Here is a 15441-nt window from a genome sequence, read left to right on the forward strand (position 1 = left end):
ACTATGGAATTATCAGGTGTATATGTCTGGTGAAGACGATACTCAAGAAAGGTTATCTAGGCTTAAACAATATCTTGAGTCATCGTCAGCTTCTCGTTCTTCAAGGACTATCACCGATAATCCACTCTTTCAATGTCTTGCTCCACAAGTCAATCCTGTTAAAGTGCCATTACCGTCTGACAACGAATCTGATTCTGACGATTCAATTCGATCCTATAGAACAATGACCCAGCAAAGGACATTGAAAGAGTTGGCAGCGCCAAATCTTGACACCCAACCACTTTGCATCCAGTATCCACCGTTGGATGTAAACTTTGAGCTGAAGTCGGGCCTCATCCACTTATTGCCTTCTTTCCATGGGCTTCTTGGTGAGGATCCGAATAAACATTTGAAGGAGTTTCATATTGTCTGTTCTAGTATGAAACCTGCTGCAGTGACTGAAGAACAAATTAAGCTGCGACCTTTTCCTCTCTCCCTAAAGGATGCAACTAAAGAGTGGCTGTACTATCTTCCACCTGGTACTGTTGAAACTTGGAATGGTATGAAGACTATGTTCCTAGAACGATACTTTCCAGCATCTAAAGTTCACTACAAGAAAAAACAGTATTCATAACACTTAAAAACTGCTAACCGGGATTATTGATAGCACTTCTGAAAATGCTAACATAGCCCCTGTTATTAAAAGTCCAGTCTTTTCTATAACAGTTTTTGAATGTTATGTTCGGTGTTATCTTAAACTATTCAATAACACATTTTTAGGTGCTATAATATTCAAATAATAACATTTAGATAGAGTTTTTGGTTATAAATTTGAAGTTTAATCTTGTACTTTTTTCATAACACTTTTCAACTGTTACAGTTGATTATTTTGATAACATTTTTAGTTTGTTATATTATATAAACCATAACGATTTTTTATGCTTATAATATGTTTTTAAATCATAACATATAGTAATAAAATTTTATATTTTATTTTGATAAGTATACTTATATGGTTTTTTTTTAATTAAAAGATTTTCATAATTGTATTTTGATAAAAAAAAAAAATTCAAAATTAATCATAAAATGTAATTCTCAATAGATTGATAAACCATAAGTATTACATTAAACAATAACTAATTCAAACCATGAATGTGTCTACTTCATGAGATCTTAGTTCTAACTTAAGTTTGAAGGCATAACATAATAAAGTTTTATAATCTTGAACAATTTTTACTTCAAAAATGAAAAATAGAAACATTACAAGATACACAAAAGTAAACCATGCGTGAAACTTTCTCCATCCTTCAATTCATCATCCTTTGTGCACTTGTCTTTGTTGTGAGTCCATTTGTTTAGCTACAACAAAATTTAAATAAGTAATGCTTCAACTTAAAGTTATAGTAAACTAAAAGAGTACATAAAAAAAGTTAATTACCTAATTATAACTTTATCAGCTGGCCATGCAATTATACTACCTACAACATCTTCTATAGTAGACATAATTGTTGAAGGCCTCCACAGAAATGCATCATTCTTTCTCACAAGATCTATCCCCACTTTCATAGCACTAGGCCCAAGAGGAACATGGTGAACCTCATCCTTTGGGTCACTTGAGATAAAATAACCTTCTGCAATAATTTCTCCAGATCCAATCCAATCTAATATTTTGCATTTTGAGCCAAATGTGTGGTTCTTGACACTCTAACAATATATCAATATAACAAATTCAGCAGCAGTAAATGATTTTATATTGAATATTATATGTTTTAGATTTTATCATTTTCATATAATTAGTATCATAATTACCTGAGTGGAATGAACATGAGAATTTGATTGAACATTGACATTTGATTGCTCCTCACTCTGAGTAGATGTATTCTATTTACAAGTAAGATAGAAAGACATGAATTCAACATCAAAATTAAAAAAAATACAAAAGTAAAGACTAACCAAAAAATTAAACATGAATCTTAGTTATTATTGCAATTCAGCCACATGAAAATATAGTTTCAGCATCAAAATACTTACTTGATTTTTCATTAAAGAAACAATGAGTTACTCCATGTGTTGCATTTTTTCTTTCAAATATAGTACCATAAGTGGGCCAGTAAACAATTAAAAATGATAAATAGTGTTATAACATATATCACTTTTTGAATTATATGATTTTTTTTTCTAACAAGTACTAATACGTATACAATAGTACAATAACACCTACTTTGTTACTCTGTTTTTAACCTTTAAAACAATTTTTTTTTTGTCAACCAATAAATCGTTAACCAAATTTAGAACGAGTAGAATTTGCCTATTTTGATGCTAATTATTACGAGTCAAATTACACTTATTACTCTTTAGAAATATTTTGTTAAGAAAAGTATTTTATGTGTTTTATGATCAACTATTAAAGCTAATGTGGCAATATAAATAGTGTTGAAAAAAATATAAAAAATAGTGAGAAAAAAAATAATGAAATCTTCTACGGAAGAGGTTTTCTCCAAACTCATTTATTTAGTCATTAAAAACTGGGAGGAAAATTAAAAAAAGAAAAACTGACAAAGAAAAGTCAAGAAACACTATGTTTTCCTCTTCTCTTTTCTTCTCTTCTACATCAAAGAGAAGACAGAATTCAGTTTTCACTAGGCCGAGGGATTCATTCGATAGTTGAGGTTGTTTGTGACCAGTTTAGCTTTACTGGGTGTGTTTAAGAGTTTAGAAGAAGTACTCATCTTAGTTCGTTAATTCTATTACATAATCACTCCATTTTCAACCAAAAAATGCAAATAAATCTTAGAATTTTTAAATTAATTCATTTTTTTTCCAAAAACATCAAACAGTGCATATTACATTTTTTTTCCTCCAAAAAATGCTTAGAATTTTTAAATTAATTCATTGAATCTTTGAAGCGTTGCATGTATTAGGAAATGTTAGTTCTTACGTTTGAAGCTGTGATGTTGTCACTTGACAAGCCTGAATGTTTACCAGTGACAAATTTTACAATATTCAATTTCTAATATAAATGTATATTATGTTTTATTGTTTCTATTAGGGTTACCGCATGCAACCCAACACCTAGACCTGGAGACACATCCCAAGTGTTTTTTTTTTCTTTTGAATAAACCAAGTGTTTTATTGTTAATGTTTCATTTGAAAAATGCATTTGGAAACCAGTTTTAAATTGTGATGACTACTGTTGTTGAAGTTACAGACCACCTTAAAGCTATCTCTTTAAAATGACACCTTAAAAAAATTAAGATTTAGGTTATATAGTAGAAGATAAAACTTCGAACTGAGTTATCATATCATATTGGCAGTTTCACTCTAAAATTGGCATCCCCCATCAATTATATATCATGCTTAACTGTAAGATTGAAGTGACTAAAAGCACAAATTGTAAAATGGCCAAGCCATGAGATGATATGATTAAGTGCTTATGTGCTAATTCGCTTTTTACCTTTTTTTTATGGGTTGAATTTTTTGGCGGTTCAATGATCAAAGAATTAATAAAAGTTAAATGTTGTTTTTATATTATGTTGAGTTGGGCTATTTTGTTTTGTTTCGAAGCACCATTTCTTTTCAATGTAGTTAAGTGGCACCACAACCTCAGCCATTCACTTAAGCATGATGTTCTTAGGGATGAAATCGAGAATGTAAATTTTTTCTTGTAATATTTTTTTGTTTGTTTGTTATGATGCTTTTAACATATTTTTCATCAACTACTGAACTATTTTGTTCCTTCACTCATTAAGTTGATCCTCTAATCTTTTATAGGTGTATACAAAAGGGATACTACTGTTTACAGAGGTTTCAAACTCATTAAAGGAAGTTAAATCCCAATTTGAAGGCCTAACTAAAGGGTTCAAATTTATTGAGATGATTTAATACTTGACAAAATATGTGCTCTAACTAATTATATACATGTGTCTTAATATAATTAATTAAAAGTAAATTTAAATTATTTAAAATAAAAAAATAAAACTAAAATTAAACCATAACAATTGCAATAAATTGAAACTGTGTGATGGTTAGTTATAGATATATAGTTAGTGTTGACATGAACTGTGAATATACATTTGTTTTGGATGGATCCACTAGATATTTTGAATCAAATTTTAAGGTTCAAATGCTGTATATTTATTTATTTTTGATTTTGTAGTAATCATAATTTGTAGGTACGTATGAATAGTATTCAATCATTGAGAAAGAAGAATCAAATGGTCAAAAATGAAAAATGATCCAACCAAAATGATTGAAGCTAGACTGTTATCTTATGTTCTTCTGGACCACTTGAAAATATATTATCAAACGAATAGGGTCCACTCTTATGGAATTATCAATCTGTCTGTACTAGACTACATTGGTTTTTTAAAACTATATATAGTTACCATAGCGTTATTAAGTACCGTTATGACTTAAAATAATTAGGGATAATTGTGGCAAAAGTACCCAATGTTTGGGTTTTGTACGCATCATAGACCCAATGTTTATTTTTAGTGGAAAAAGTACCCAAAGTCAGTAAAATTGTAATTTCGTTAGCCTCCCCCGTTAGGTTCCGTTTCGTGATGACTGGACCAACACGTGTCACTTCGTGATTGGTCCAACTCAATAATATATTAGGGATATTTGCGGCATAAGTACCCAATGTTTGGGTTTTGTACGCGGCATAAGTACCCAATGTTTAAAAATAATTATGATTTGGACCAATACAAACGTGACACGTGTCTGCCTAACAGACTCTAACGGAGGAGGCTGACGGAATTACAGTTTTACTGACTTTGGGTACTTTTGCCACTAAAAATAAACATTGGGTCTATGCCGCGTACAAAACCCAAACATTGGGTACTTTTTCCACAATTATCCCAAATAATTAAGTAAAAGGAACATGTTAATTTCTTTAGTTCTTTTCTTTACTTTCCATAAAAAAAAATAAAAAGGAGATTTTCTATTGTTTTGAAAGCAGATTTTTTAAATGGATTTGGTTAAGAATTAGCCTTAATATTAGTACTAATTGGAATTGTTTTAGTGGGACACTCTAAATTCCAATGAATAATCATTCCAAAATCCTTGCTTTAATTTATGCATCACGTGTAGGACAAATCATGATGACTAATTATATATATGCTATAATGATAACCAGATGCTCTAGTGAATCAATGATAAGATCATCTCAGTGATTCATTCATTCTAAAGTTGATATATTCTCTTTTTCTTTTTTTACCTATTAAAATTCATTCCTTATTGCTCAAATGGTTTTGATTGTTCTAGTGCTGAGATTTTTAATTGTATGTTATAGCAGTTACTTGATTTTCTAGTACCATGATTCTTAGTCCCACTAAAGATTTCTTGGTCTAAATCTATTACTAATTTCTAGTACTTTAGTTTCATTAAGCTTTCAAGAGATTCTAGTGTTGTTTTTAATTTAAAAATCAGATTCTAAAATGGTAGCCACTAACTAATTGGGTTTGGATCAAAGACAAGATTTTAGCTTGGGTTGTGGCAATTAAATCTAATCTATACATATGGAAATAATGAAAACAATATGACTAAATGAAAATTTTAATCTATACATATAATGAAAAATCTAATCTATACATATAAAAGCTTACCTAACCATCTATCAATACCAAGTCAAAAAATTCAAACAACACACAATAAGTTTTCTTCCTTATATCACAGCAGCACACAAACAAATTTTCCAGAACCTACTTCTCTAATACACACAAGTTTTCAACCTTCCGTTATCACCGCAGCACACAATTTTAATCTCAGAACCTACTTCTCTATTGATGAATATTTAAGATATTCAAACTCCTCTAACATTTTAAAGATATTAATAATAAGAGTTAAAAGAACAAATTCCGTACCTCTTGCAAATTACCTTTGCAATGCTCCTTGCCAATTCGATCCCCAACCTAAAGAATATAATCAATACTTAAAAGATTAATACAAAATTAAAATTTGTCAATAGATATTAAACAAGCATGTATGATAAACTAACAAACTAAACAACATGGCAAGCAAGCTCAAACAACCAAAAATAAAAGTTGGAATATGACCAATAAGAATAAGGCTTAACTGTTCAGTGGATGAGTTTAAACTTTACAAGAGTGATATTGCATTGAAATATTGGGCTTTCTATTTTTCTTACTGTTTTCAGAATCTGAAGAGATTTTTCTTACTATTTTTCTTACTGTTTAAACTGTTCATTGGATGTTTTCTATACGTGTTTAGTGTAAAGCAGACCCAAAGTTGGGTTCCCCTTAAAAAAAAGAAAAAGAAAAAGAAAGACCCAAAGTTGGGTTTAGTCTAGATCAGCATTCCTATAAATTAAGATTAAAGGTACATATTATTTTGTATTAACTTTTCATGACCTTTACCACTTCCTCAGCCTATCAACTCTATTTGGTAAGATTGCTGGTTTTTAGACTTGTCAGTAATAAATTGTAATACTAGATGGAATACACTGTTGCTATAATGAGTTTTAAATTAACAAGTGCTCCTCATTTATTTATTATTGTCAATATATATAGGAAGATCATTTAAAGCCTAAAAATAAATAATTTTTATTTATTCAAGAAGTAAAGGAATATTTTAATCTTAAACATTAGATTATAATTCATGGTTTAGAAACAATGTCGTTACACGATTTTTTTACGATCAAATGACCTATATATAAAAATAAAAATGTGTAATATATTCAAGAAAAATTATAGCAAATAAATAATTTTTCTTGAATATATTAGTAGCTGGCTTCCATGCCATTATATGAGATTAAAATTATAATTTCTTTGGAGTTATCCTCTCTATTTTATTAGTTCTTTGGATGGGGATCTGGGAAAAGTAGCAAAATGTTGAGTGTTTGTGCTGAGTGTTGTGTTTTGGGATTCTTGTACAAGTCTGGAAAGACATGTTGCTATTTTATGGTGCTATTGAGACTAGGTACTATCTGTGGTATATTATGACTAACCTTTCTTCTGTTTCTTCTTAGTGCTATTGATTCATCTAGTTAGTGGTTTTATTTGTTACCTCTAACTTAGTTATAAACATCCTAGATTTATTTGGTTTCAGTCTAACTTAGTTATATACGTATATTCTCTTTTGTGCTGCTGCTTAATTATATATTGGTTTCATTGGCTTTCTCCAAGTGTGCTGACTCTAACATTTACTGAATTGTTTTATGCCAATTTATATGGACAAAAACAGTAGACAAAAAATTAAAGTGATGAATTCAATGGTTATATGCTCAGAGTGGCCATGTCATTATGGTTTGCTTATACACACACACACACAAACATAATGGCCAACTATTGAGCTAAACTATTCATTTACTCAAAGTGATGTGTATGTGAGATATTTAAGCACCATGATGTCCATTAATTCTTTTCTTAGTTTTTATGATATTAATTAAAAAAGTTTTGAGAAAGTACTGCATTTTCTACGTTTTTGGATTATATGTGCTCTGTAATTGCATTATCAACCTGTCATGAAATTAATATAATCCTAATACATATTTAGTTTTAAATAATTAGAATACTATCTTTTTAACATAACTAGGAGGAGCTTTTATATTTATTTGGTACCAAATTATTTCAGACCTTGTCTGTCTGCTTATTTTACAGTGTAATGTCTTCTTTTAACCACCCATTTTCATTTGTAAAAGTTATGATTAAATGCTTTCAATTTCACCATCCATCATGCCAGTTTCAAATAATGTTTGTTTGAATCAATTTGATAGCTATAAGTTGGTGTGTTGTGAACCTTTCCATATACATGCATTGACAGTATTGTCATTTTTATTGGGTTATTTAAAAAATTCTATCATTATTTGATCACTTACCTGATTAAAAAAGACTAGAGTTTTTCTTCTCTTTCTTTTTTTTTTAATGACATAAAAGAGTTTCCCTAACAATAGCCTTGGTAGAACATTAGAGTGTAAGCTCTTTCATTTAAGCTGTTGATATTTAATTTTGTTTATTCGTATTTTGCTGAATATTCTTCTTATTTTAAAATATAATACTTAATATTCTTCAATAGTGTGTTACTTTATTTTAGTACCAGTTTTTTGTTGGTTCCTTGATCTGTAATGGAAGTGAAACAAGCACTTTTGTTAGGAAAGGTCATAAAACAGTAGACATGCCTCTTGACAGTGATGTTTTCCAAGTTTTTCTTGGCTACAATGATCCTTAACAGGTATATGCATTTGTCTATATGTATATATTTTTTTTAAAATGAGTTTCAATTCTTAGTTATAAATTTTGCTTGTATAGATAGCTATTGGTTTATTCTACATGTTTCCTGAGATCTGAAGCAATCATGATGTTGGGTTTTCTATTTGGTGGAATTAAGTTAAAGAATTTGACTTGAAATTTATGAAATTGTTCAAATGGTTTCATTGTTTGATGGCCTGAAATTAAGGTTCATATTGCACTAGGATACCAACTTGGGAAGACATAAATAGTGTTCATGGGTTACAATGGCCTAACCAGGTTCAAGTAAAGTGTTTTACTGCATGTAAGTTAGCAAGAAACAAAAGGTTGTCGAGAGCAAATTAGTAACTTATAAATTCATCAACTGTACTTCTGGTTTATAAGATAAACATGTGTCAAGTAGACTTCTGTAACTTGTTATATTTTAATTGCCTGGTTATTATTTATGTATACATTTGTTGGCATTATGTGGTCATTAATACATGAGATATACAAATACCACTATCCTTATTCTAGACATAATAGTAACTTACAAAAACTACAATATTATAGAGTTCCAATTCTAGTGAAAAACAAGATTAGCTGTACCAAATTTGCAGAAGAATAATGAAACAACTACCTGATTATATGCATATTATTCATATGTTTTTCACAATTTAAACACTATACTTTCATGAAGTCTCAATTATATTCTCTTAGAAGAACTGTATTCTCGTCACATTTTTAACGCCTAGAATCAAGACATAAAGCATTTCTAGACATCTTTTTCGATGAATTATATGGTAGAAGTTTTAATATCCTTGCAGCACACACACACACTCACATGCATCCACACAGTTGGAACTTTCCTGACAGTGCTCGTGAAGCAATAAATATTATAAGTTCCAGAACTTACACTCCTGCCATTCGTGGCTGGAATAAAATTTCTCCTGTTTGAAACCGCTCTTTTGAAAGAGTGAACTGACCTTCTCCTGCTGCGTCAGATGATGCTCGTGTATCTTTGAGTAGCTCAGCCTCATAATCATAGGCAACATAACAGAGATTCTGTATAGAAATAAGGTCATAAATAGAACTCAGCTTCAGCAAGGTCTCCTTACAAAAATGAGAGAGAAGAGCAGTAGAAAACAAAATTGAAACATTCCACTAAAACACATGATACTAATGGTATTAGTAGTTTAATGTACCATGAGTAAAATATTTTCTTTGAGGGTGCAAAGCTGATAGTATTAAAACAGAATAACTACAGTCAGGAAAAACGAGGATAAATATTCAACAACAATATTCTGCACTCAAGAAACAAGCAAGACTTGTACCTCTTTCAAAGTGCGAACGGTGTACAGCGATTCAAAACTAATATTGTTCTGCTGCATCAACTCCTTAAGAAACCCGGTAAGTTTTAGTGCTCCCAGTCCCACAACCTCCACACCCACTTTGCGCATTACTTTACCATGTAAAACTAGAAGCCGAAAAAGAAAAGAAAAGAGTATATTTCATATCCCCAAACATTGAATGCAACCAAGATATGATATAAAAGAAAGCACTGGAAAATCCATAGAATGAAAATGAAAAAAGAAGAATAAAAGCAACAAGGCTGCATGGAAAGTTAAAACTGTAACTTATACTGCAGGGCTAATCAGTATATATCATAGGTAAATGAAACCTTGTTGATAGTTTAAGGAAGCATAAAGCATATAAAAGATAAAAGAGAAACTATCACTCCTTACTTGGAACAACTGATGTGACTTGAAACCCAATATTTACAACAATTCCCGAAGTTCTTCTAGCAGCATACAAAGCTAAAGTTGCCTACATTTTCAAAAACAGAAAATGGATAAGATCTTACAAATAAAAAACATCTATCAAAGAATCAATCGAACATTTTAAGCCAAAAGCAAAAGGTCCAAATTACTCATAAACAGGCATAAGTACATAAAGCATTTTAGCTTATAGTGTTAATAAGTAAATTTGGTGCTTGTTCAGGATTGTCAACCACTCAAGTCACAGAAGCTTGCTTTACAAAATGAAAATGAAGAATGAAAATTGGATCAAGGCCTCGAAATCTATATCCGGTGGTAAATGTCATTTTTGCATGAAACAAACTAATCTTAATTCTTTACCAAAGAGGGGTAGCTCAAATGATAAGGCATATGGCTTGCTATATCACAAGGTATGAGGTTTAAGTTTCTCTTGGATACCTACATAACAATTGTTATCGGAATCCTAGTTTTACAAAAATAAAAAATTACTCTTATTTCTTTTAGTATTAAATATTTTAGAATATTAAACAGCAGCGGCAAGTTAAGGCTTAGAGAAATTTACTTGATTAATTGCACAAACAGCAGGAACATTCATGTTAAATAGTGCTGTATATATAGCTTCCTTGAGTTGCCGTCTTGATGCTTTTGCAGATTCAGTATCTGCAATAAAAAGACAGAAACCACATCATAAGGACAAAAAGTGTCTCAAACAAGAAAAACACACAATTCTTAAGTGTCTCACTAAGGAATTACACGACCAAACTTCAAAAAAATTGAACTATCTAAATTACAGAAAAGGCAATGAATATATAGAAGCTGACCATCATAATGCAATATTGGTATAGACACAACCACTGCCTGTGATGGTGCTCTTACCTGCATCCTGTAAAAGACATCAAATATACATATGTGAGTAAAGAAGCTCATTTCATGAAAGCCAAAGCAAAGAAAAAGAGAGGAGCTACCTGCTATAAATAGTGGAAAAAAACTGTCTAAATCTAGTATACATTGGAGACTCAATGTTACCAAATTCCTGCATATGAGAAAGTGACAATTGGGATTACACACAGTTGTGGTTAATGAATGAATGAATGATGAAACTTTGAAGCTGGTAGTTAAAAGGTGACCAAGAAAGTAGCAGAGCGCACAGATGGAGCAACATACTTGCTCCAACCGTATTTGCAATAGCCAGAGCCACCTGGTCAAAGGACAGAGAAGAACATAATATAGAAAACAAGAAATGGGTATTGACTAGTGTTCCTTCCTATATAATAACACCACAAGGAGCATATAGTTATATTTTAATTGCCTGGTTATTATTTATGTATACATTTGTTGGCATTATGTGGTCATTAATATTATTGATTAGTTGTAGATATCAGACTTAAAGGAAACCAAGAACCCATGCACACGTGCCTTACACTAGAATATCATGTATACATTTATGAGGTGCATGTACCAACACAGATTTAATACATACTTTAAGCATAAACCTTCCCCTGTTTTAGCAAAAGACTAAATTGTTCGATCACATCTTAATATTTTATTAGGATCTGGAAATGAAAAGAGACCATTTTTCATCTAGACCAGATTTAAAAAGGTCAAACAAGAAAAACCTAATTTAAGAATACCATCATATGATCAGTCGTCATATAGCTAAGCAAGTACGACACGCTACTAAATTCTGAGACAACCTGATTCATTTACAAGAGTGCAATTTTCTTTTTCCATTCAAGTAAGACTGTATTCTATCATATACAAGATTTACAACACCAAAGAAAAATGTGAACAAAGTAAAAAAAAAAACATAAAAGAAGTTAATTAAGCAAAAGAAACATGAAAACAGTAAAGGTGCCTAATTTGTGTACCTGAGAATGAGTGAAACAGCTGGTGGGTTTGAGGTATTTCTCAGAATAGAAGAGGCTCCTCCATTGATAGAGCAAAGGAGAACTTGGTACAAAGAGAGGGCTGACCTACAAGAGCAAGCTACGGGACCTGCAAGACTGCAAGTTCAAATGACTCGATCTCTACATCTTTTTTATCTCTTGACTTATAATCTTTATAACTGTTTCTCTTGAACATTGAACATAACAATATCTGAAATTGCATATCAATCTAGTTTCTATCAAAGATGGGTTTTTTATCATATCAATCTACAACATTCAGCCAACAATTTGTATTATCAGGGATGAGAGAAACGAACCTGAGATAGTGGGCGTGAGGCAGAGAACTCGTGAGGCAGAGAAGCTCCACTCTAGAGCGTGACTTCGTGAGGCGGAGAAAGAGCTCCACTCTGGAGCGAGTCTTCGTGAGGCAGAGATGAGTTGAGGGCAGAGAGACTTTGTGAGGGCGGTGAGGGCGGAGAGGGCGGAGTGAGTCTTCATGAGTGAGAGATGGAGGCTGAGAGAAATGGTAACTTAGAGAAAGGCTGAGAGAAAGGGAATTTGGCAGAAATTCATTTTGGCGCCTGAGTTTTAGTCATATGGCGCCAAAATATGTCTTATTCATATCCGTGTGTTTTTAACCCCCCACTTAATAATAACACTTCTAAATATATGCTATTCTTTAATGTAATATATACTAAATATTGTTGTAGTGGTTGGAAGCATCAGGAAAGAGATCTGTGGTATGAGGCACTTTATAGGAGAGCCTTTGTATGAATATTGGGAGTGATTTAAGCAGTTGTGTGCTAGTTGCCCTCATCATCAGATAAGTGAACAACTCCTCATTCAGTACTTTTATGAAGGATTACAATCACTGGATAGAAGTATGATTGATGCAGCTAGTGGGGGTGCACTAGTTGATAAGACTCCTGCTGCAGCCAGGAGCTTGATTTCTAATATGGCTGCTAACTCACAACAGTTTGGCATTCGCCAAGATCCTATTCCACCACCCAAATAAGCTAATGAAGTGATCACCTCTAATGCTAATCAGCTGGGTCAACAATTGGCTCAATTAACTGCAGTGGTCCAACAACTAGCTTTAAGCCAACAGGTGAGGCCATGTGGAATCTGTCAAATTGTGGGGCACGCTACTGATACTTGCCCTACTCTAGTTGAGGGAGAAACTGAGGGTGTTAACGCTGTAGGAAATTTTCCTGGTCAATTACGTCAGATGTATTATGAACCATTTTCACAAACTTATAATCCTGGCTGGAGTGATCATCCAAATCTTCGTTATGGGAATCAACAACAAATTGCTCCACAACCAACATCAATGAGACCACCTGGTTTCACTTTGCGACAGCGATCTCAAAATAATTTTGTACCTAGACCATCATAAGCATCGCAAGCTATTCCACCACCAAGTGCCAAACCTTCTACTGAGGATTTAATCAATGCACTTGCTACAAATACTCTTCAATGTCAGCAAACCACCCAAGCTTCCAACAAAAGTTTGGAGAATCAGGTGGGACAATTAGCAGCATCATATAACAGGTTGGAAGCTCATCTGTCAAATAAATTGCCTTCACAACCTGAGATGAATCCCAAGGAGAATGCTAGTGCAGTAACTTTGCGAAGTAGGACGCAATATGATCCACCTAGTCCTCCAATGCCCAGTAAATTGTCATCCAAGCCACAAGTTGAGTGCTCAGTTAATGAAGATGTTCCTCCAAAGCCAACCACCCCTACACAACTAAGCCCTAAGCCTACTTTGTCATTCCACCTCCATTCCCAAGCAGACTGAAGAAGACTAAAAAGGAAGAGGTTGACAAGGAAATTCTTGATACATTCCAAAAGGTAGAAGTGAATATTCCTCTTCTTGACGCTATTAAACAAGTGTCGTGCTATGCCAAGTTTTTGAAAGAGTTGTGCACTAATAAGCATAAGTTGAGGGGTAATGAAAAAGTTAGTGTGGGGGAGAATGTTTCCGCAGTTCTTCAAAAGAAGTTTCCACCAAAGTGTAAGGATCCTGGTACTTTTACTATCCTTGCACTATTGGTAATAAAAGAATTGAGCGTTGTATGTTGGATTTGGGAGCCTCTATCTATGCCATTCTATTCTCCATTTATGCTTCATTGAATCTCGGTCCACTTGAAGAAACATGTGTGATTATTCAACTTGCTGATAGGTCGAATGCTTATCCCAGGGGTGTAATAGAAGATGTTTTAGTTTAAGTGAATGACTTGGTGTTTCCGGCTGATTTTTATGTTCTTGATATGGAAGATGAATCTATTCCATGCTCCACTCCAATTTTGTTGGGGAGACCATTCATGAAAACTGCGAGAACTAAGATTAATGTGCATGACGGTACGTTGACCATGGAATTTGATGGGGAGACTATTCGATTTAATATTTTTGAGGCTATGAGATATCCAAGTGATGTACATGCTGTTTACTCTCTTAATGTGTTGGATATCCTTTCTCAACGAGTTTTAGATTTGCATAGTGAAGATTGTTTGGAGGTTGCGTTGAGAGAGCATCTTGTGTTGACTGATGGAGACTTGTCTCATGAGATCATGGATGTCATAACCACACTCAATAGTGGTTTTGACAAGACTTTTAAGAAGGTTGCATTTCTTAATTTGCCGATTTCTAATGAGAAATTGCAGCCATCAATTGTTCATGCTCCTACACTTGAATTGAAGCCACTTCCGGAGCATCTCAAATATGTTTACTTGGGGAAGAACGAGACACTTCCAGTTATAATTGCAAGAGATCTTAATCAAGTCAAAGAAGAAAAATTAATAAGAGTACTCCAAGAATATAAAACAGCCATTGGTTGGTCTATTGCTGATATTAAGGGGATTAGCCCTTCTATGTGCATGCACCGAATTTTACTTGAAGAAGGGTCTAAACCAACACGTGAGGTGCAACGAAGATTCAATCCACCTATGATGGAGGTTGTGAAAAAGGAGATACTGAAGCTCCTTAGTGTGGGTATTATTTACCCAATTTCAGACAGTCAATGGATGAGTCCTGTTCAAGTAGTGCCAAAGAAGTCTGGAATCACAGTGGTAAAGAATGATGAAAATGAGCTGGTACCAAAAAGAATGCAAACCGGGTGGCGAGTTTGTATAGACTACAGAAAGTTGAATGCGGCAACCCGTAAAGATCCCTTTCCATTACCTTTCATTGATCAAATGCTTGAGAGGTTAGCGGGTCATCCTTATTATTGTTTTCTTGACGGTTATTCGGGATATAATCAGATTGTTATAGCTCCTAAAGATCAAGAGAAGACAACCTTCACATGCCCTTTTGGTACATTTGCGTTCCGACGTATGCCGTTTGGGTTATGTAATGCTCTTGCCACTTTTCAGCATTGTATGATGAGCATTTTTTTTCAGAATATATTGAAAACATCATTGAGGTTTTTATGGATGATTTTAGTTTTTATGGGGACTCATTTGATCGCTGCCTTCATAATCTCACTTTTGTACTCCAGCGGTGTATTGAAACTAGCCTTGTGCTTAATTGGGAAAAATGCCATTTTATGGTAAACCAAGGTATAGTTTTGGGTCATGTGATTTCAGTCAAGGGAATAAAGGTCGATAAGGA

At 32.9% G+C, this 15441-nt stretch overlaps 2 protein-coding genes across 2 annotated transcripts; both read right to left on the bottom strand.

Annotated features, from left to right (window-relative positions):
- Positions 1 to 1276: 1276 nt before the first annotated feature.
- Positions 1277 to 2059, bottom strand: LOC133779634 (uncharacterized). Its single transcript, XM_062219574.1, has 4 exons — positions 2011 to 2059; positions 1789 to 1860; positions 1418 to 1683; positions 1277 to 1338 (listed from the first exon to the last, which is right to left on the bottom strand). Exons 1-4 carry the CDS (start codon positions 2020 to 2022, stop codon positions 1335 to 1337), a joined length of 354 nt encoding a protein of 117 aa, XP_062075558.1. The 5' UTR covers positions 2023 to 2059; the 3' UTR covers positions 1277 to 1334.
- Positions 2060 to 8965: 6906 nt separating this feature from the next.
- On the bottom strand, positions 8966 to 10269 carry LOC133779775 (actin-related protein 8-like). Its single transcript, XM_062219689.1, has 4 exons — positions 10189 to 10269; positions 9911 to 9992; positions 9500 to 9642; positions 8966 to 9230 (listed from the first exon to the last, which is right to left on the bottom strand). The coding sequence occupies exons 1-4, from the start codon at positions 10267 to 10269 to the stop codon at positions 9078 to 9080; spliced, it is 459 nt and encodes a 152-aa protein (XP_062075673.1). The 3' UTR covers positions 8966 to 9077.
- Positions 10270 to 15441: the final 5172 nt, after the last annotated feature.

This window comes from Humulus lupulus, chromosome 1, assembly GCF_963169125.1.
Source record: "Humulus lupulus chromosome 1, drHumLupu1.1, whole genome shotgun sequence".
Taxonomy (NCBI): domain Eukaryota; kingdom Viridiplantae; phylum Streptophyta; class Magnoliopsida; order Rosales; family Cannabaceae; genus Humulus; species Humulus lupulus.

Excerpts from the sequence above, each read along its gene's own strand:
- LOC133779634 (XM_062219574.1), bottom strand. Across the intron at positions 1,684-1,788 it reads CTCATGTTCATTCCACTCAG|AGTGTCAAGAACCACACATT; the intron begins GTAATTATGATA and ends ATATATTGTTAG.
- LOC133779775 (XM_062219689.1), bottom strand. The coding sequence starts at position 10,269 with ATGACATTTACCACCGGATATAGATTTCGAGGCCTTGATCCAATTTTC. Across the intron at positions 9,643-9,910 it reads AGTCACATCAGTTGTTCCAA|TTTTACATGGTAAAGTAATG; the intron begins GTAAGGAGTGAT and ends TTCGGCTTCTAG. Across the intron at positions 9,231-9,499 it reads CCGTTCGCACTTTGAAAGAG|AATCTCTGTTATGTTGCCTA; the intron begins GTACAAGTCTTG and ends ATTTCTATACAG.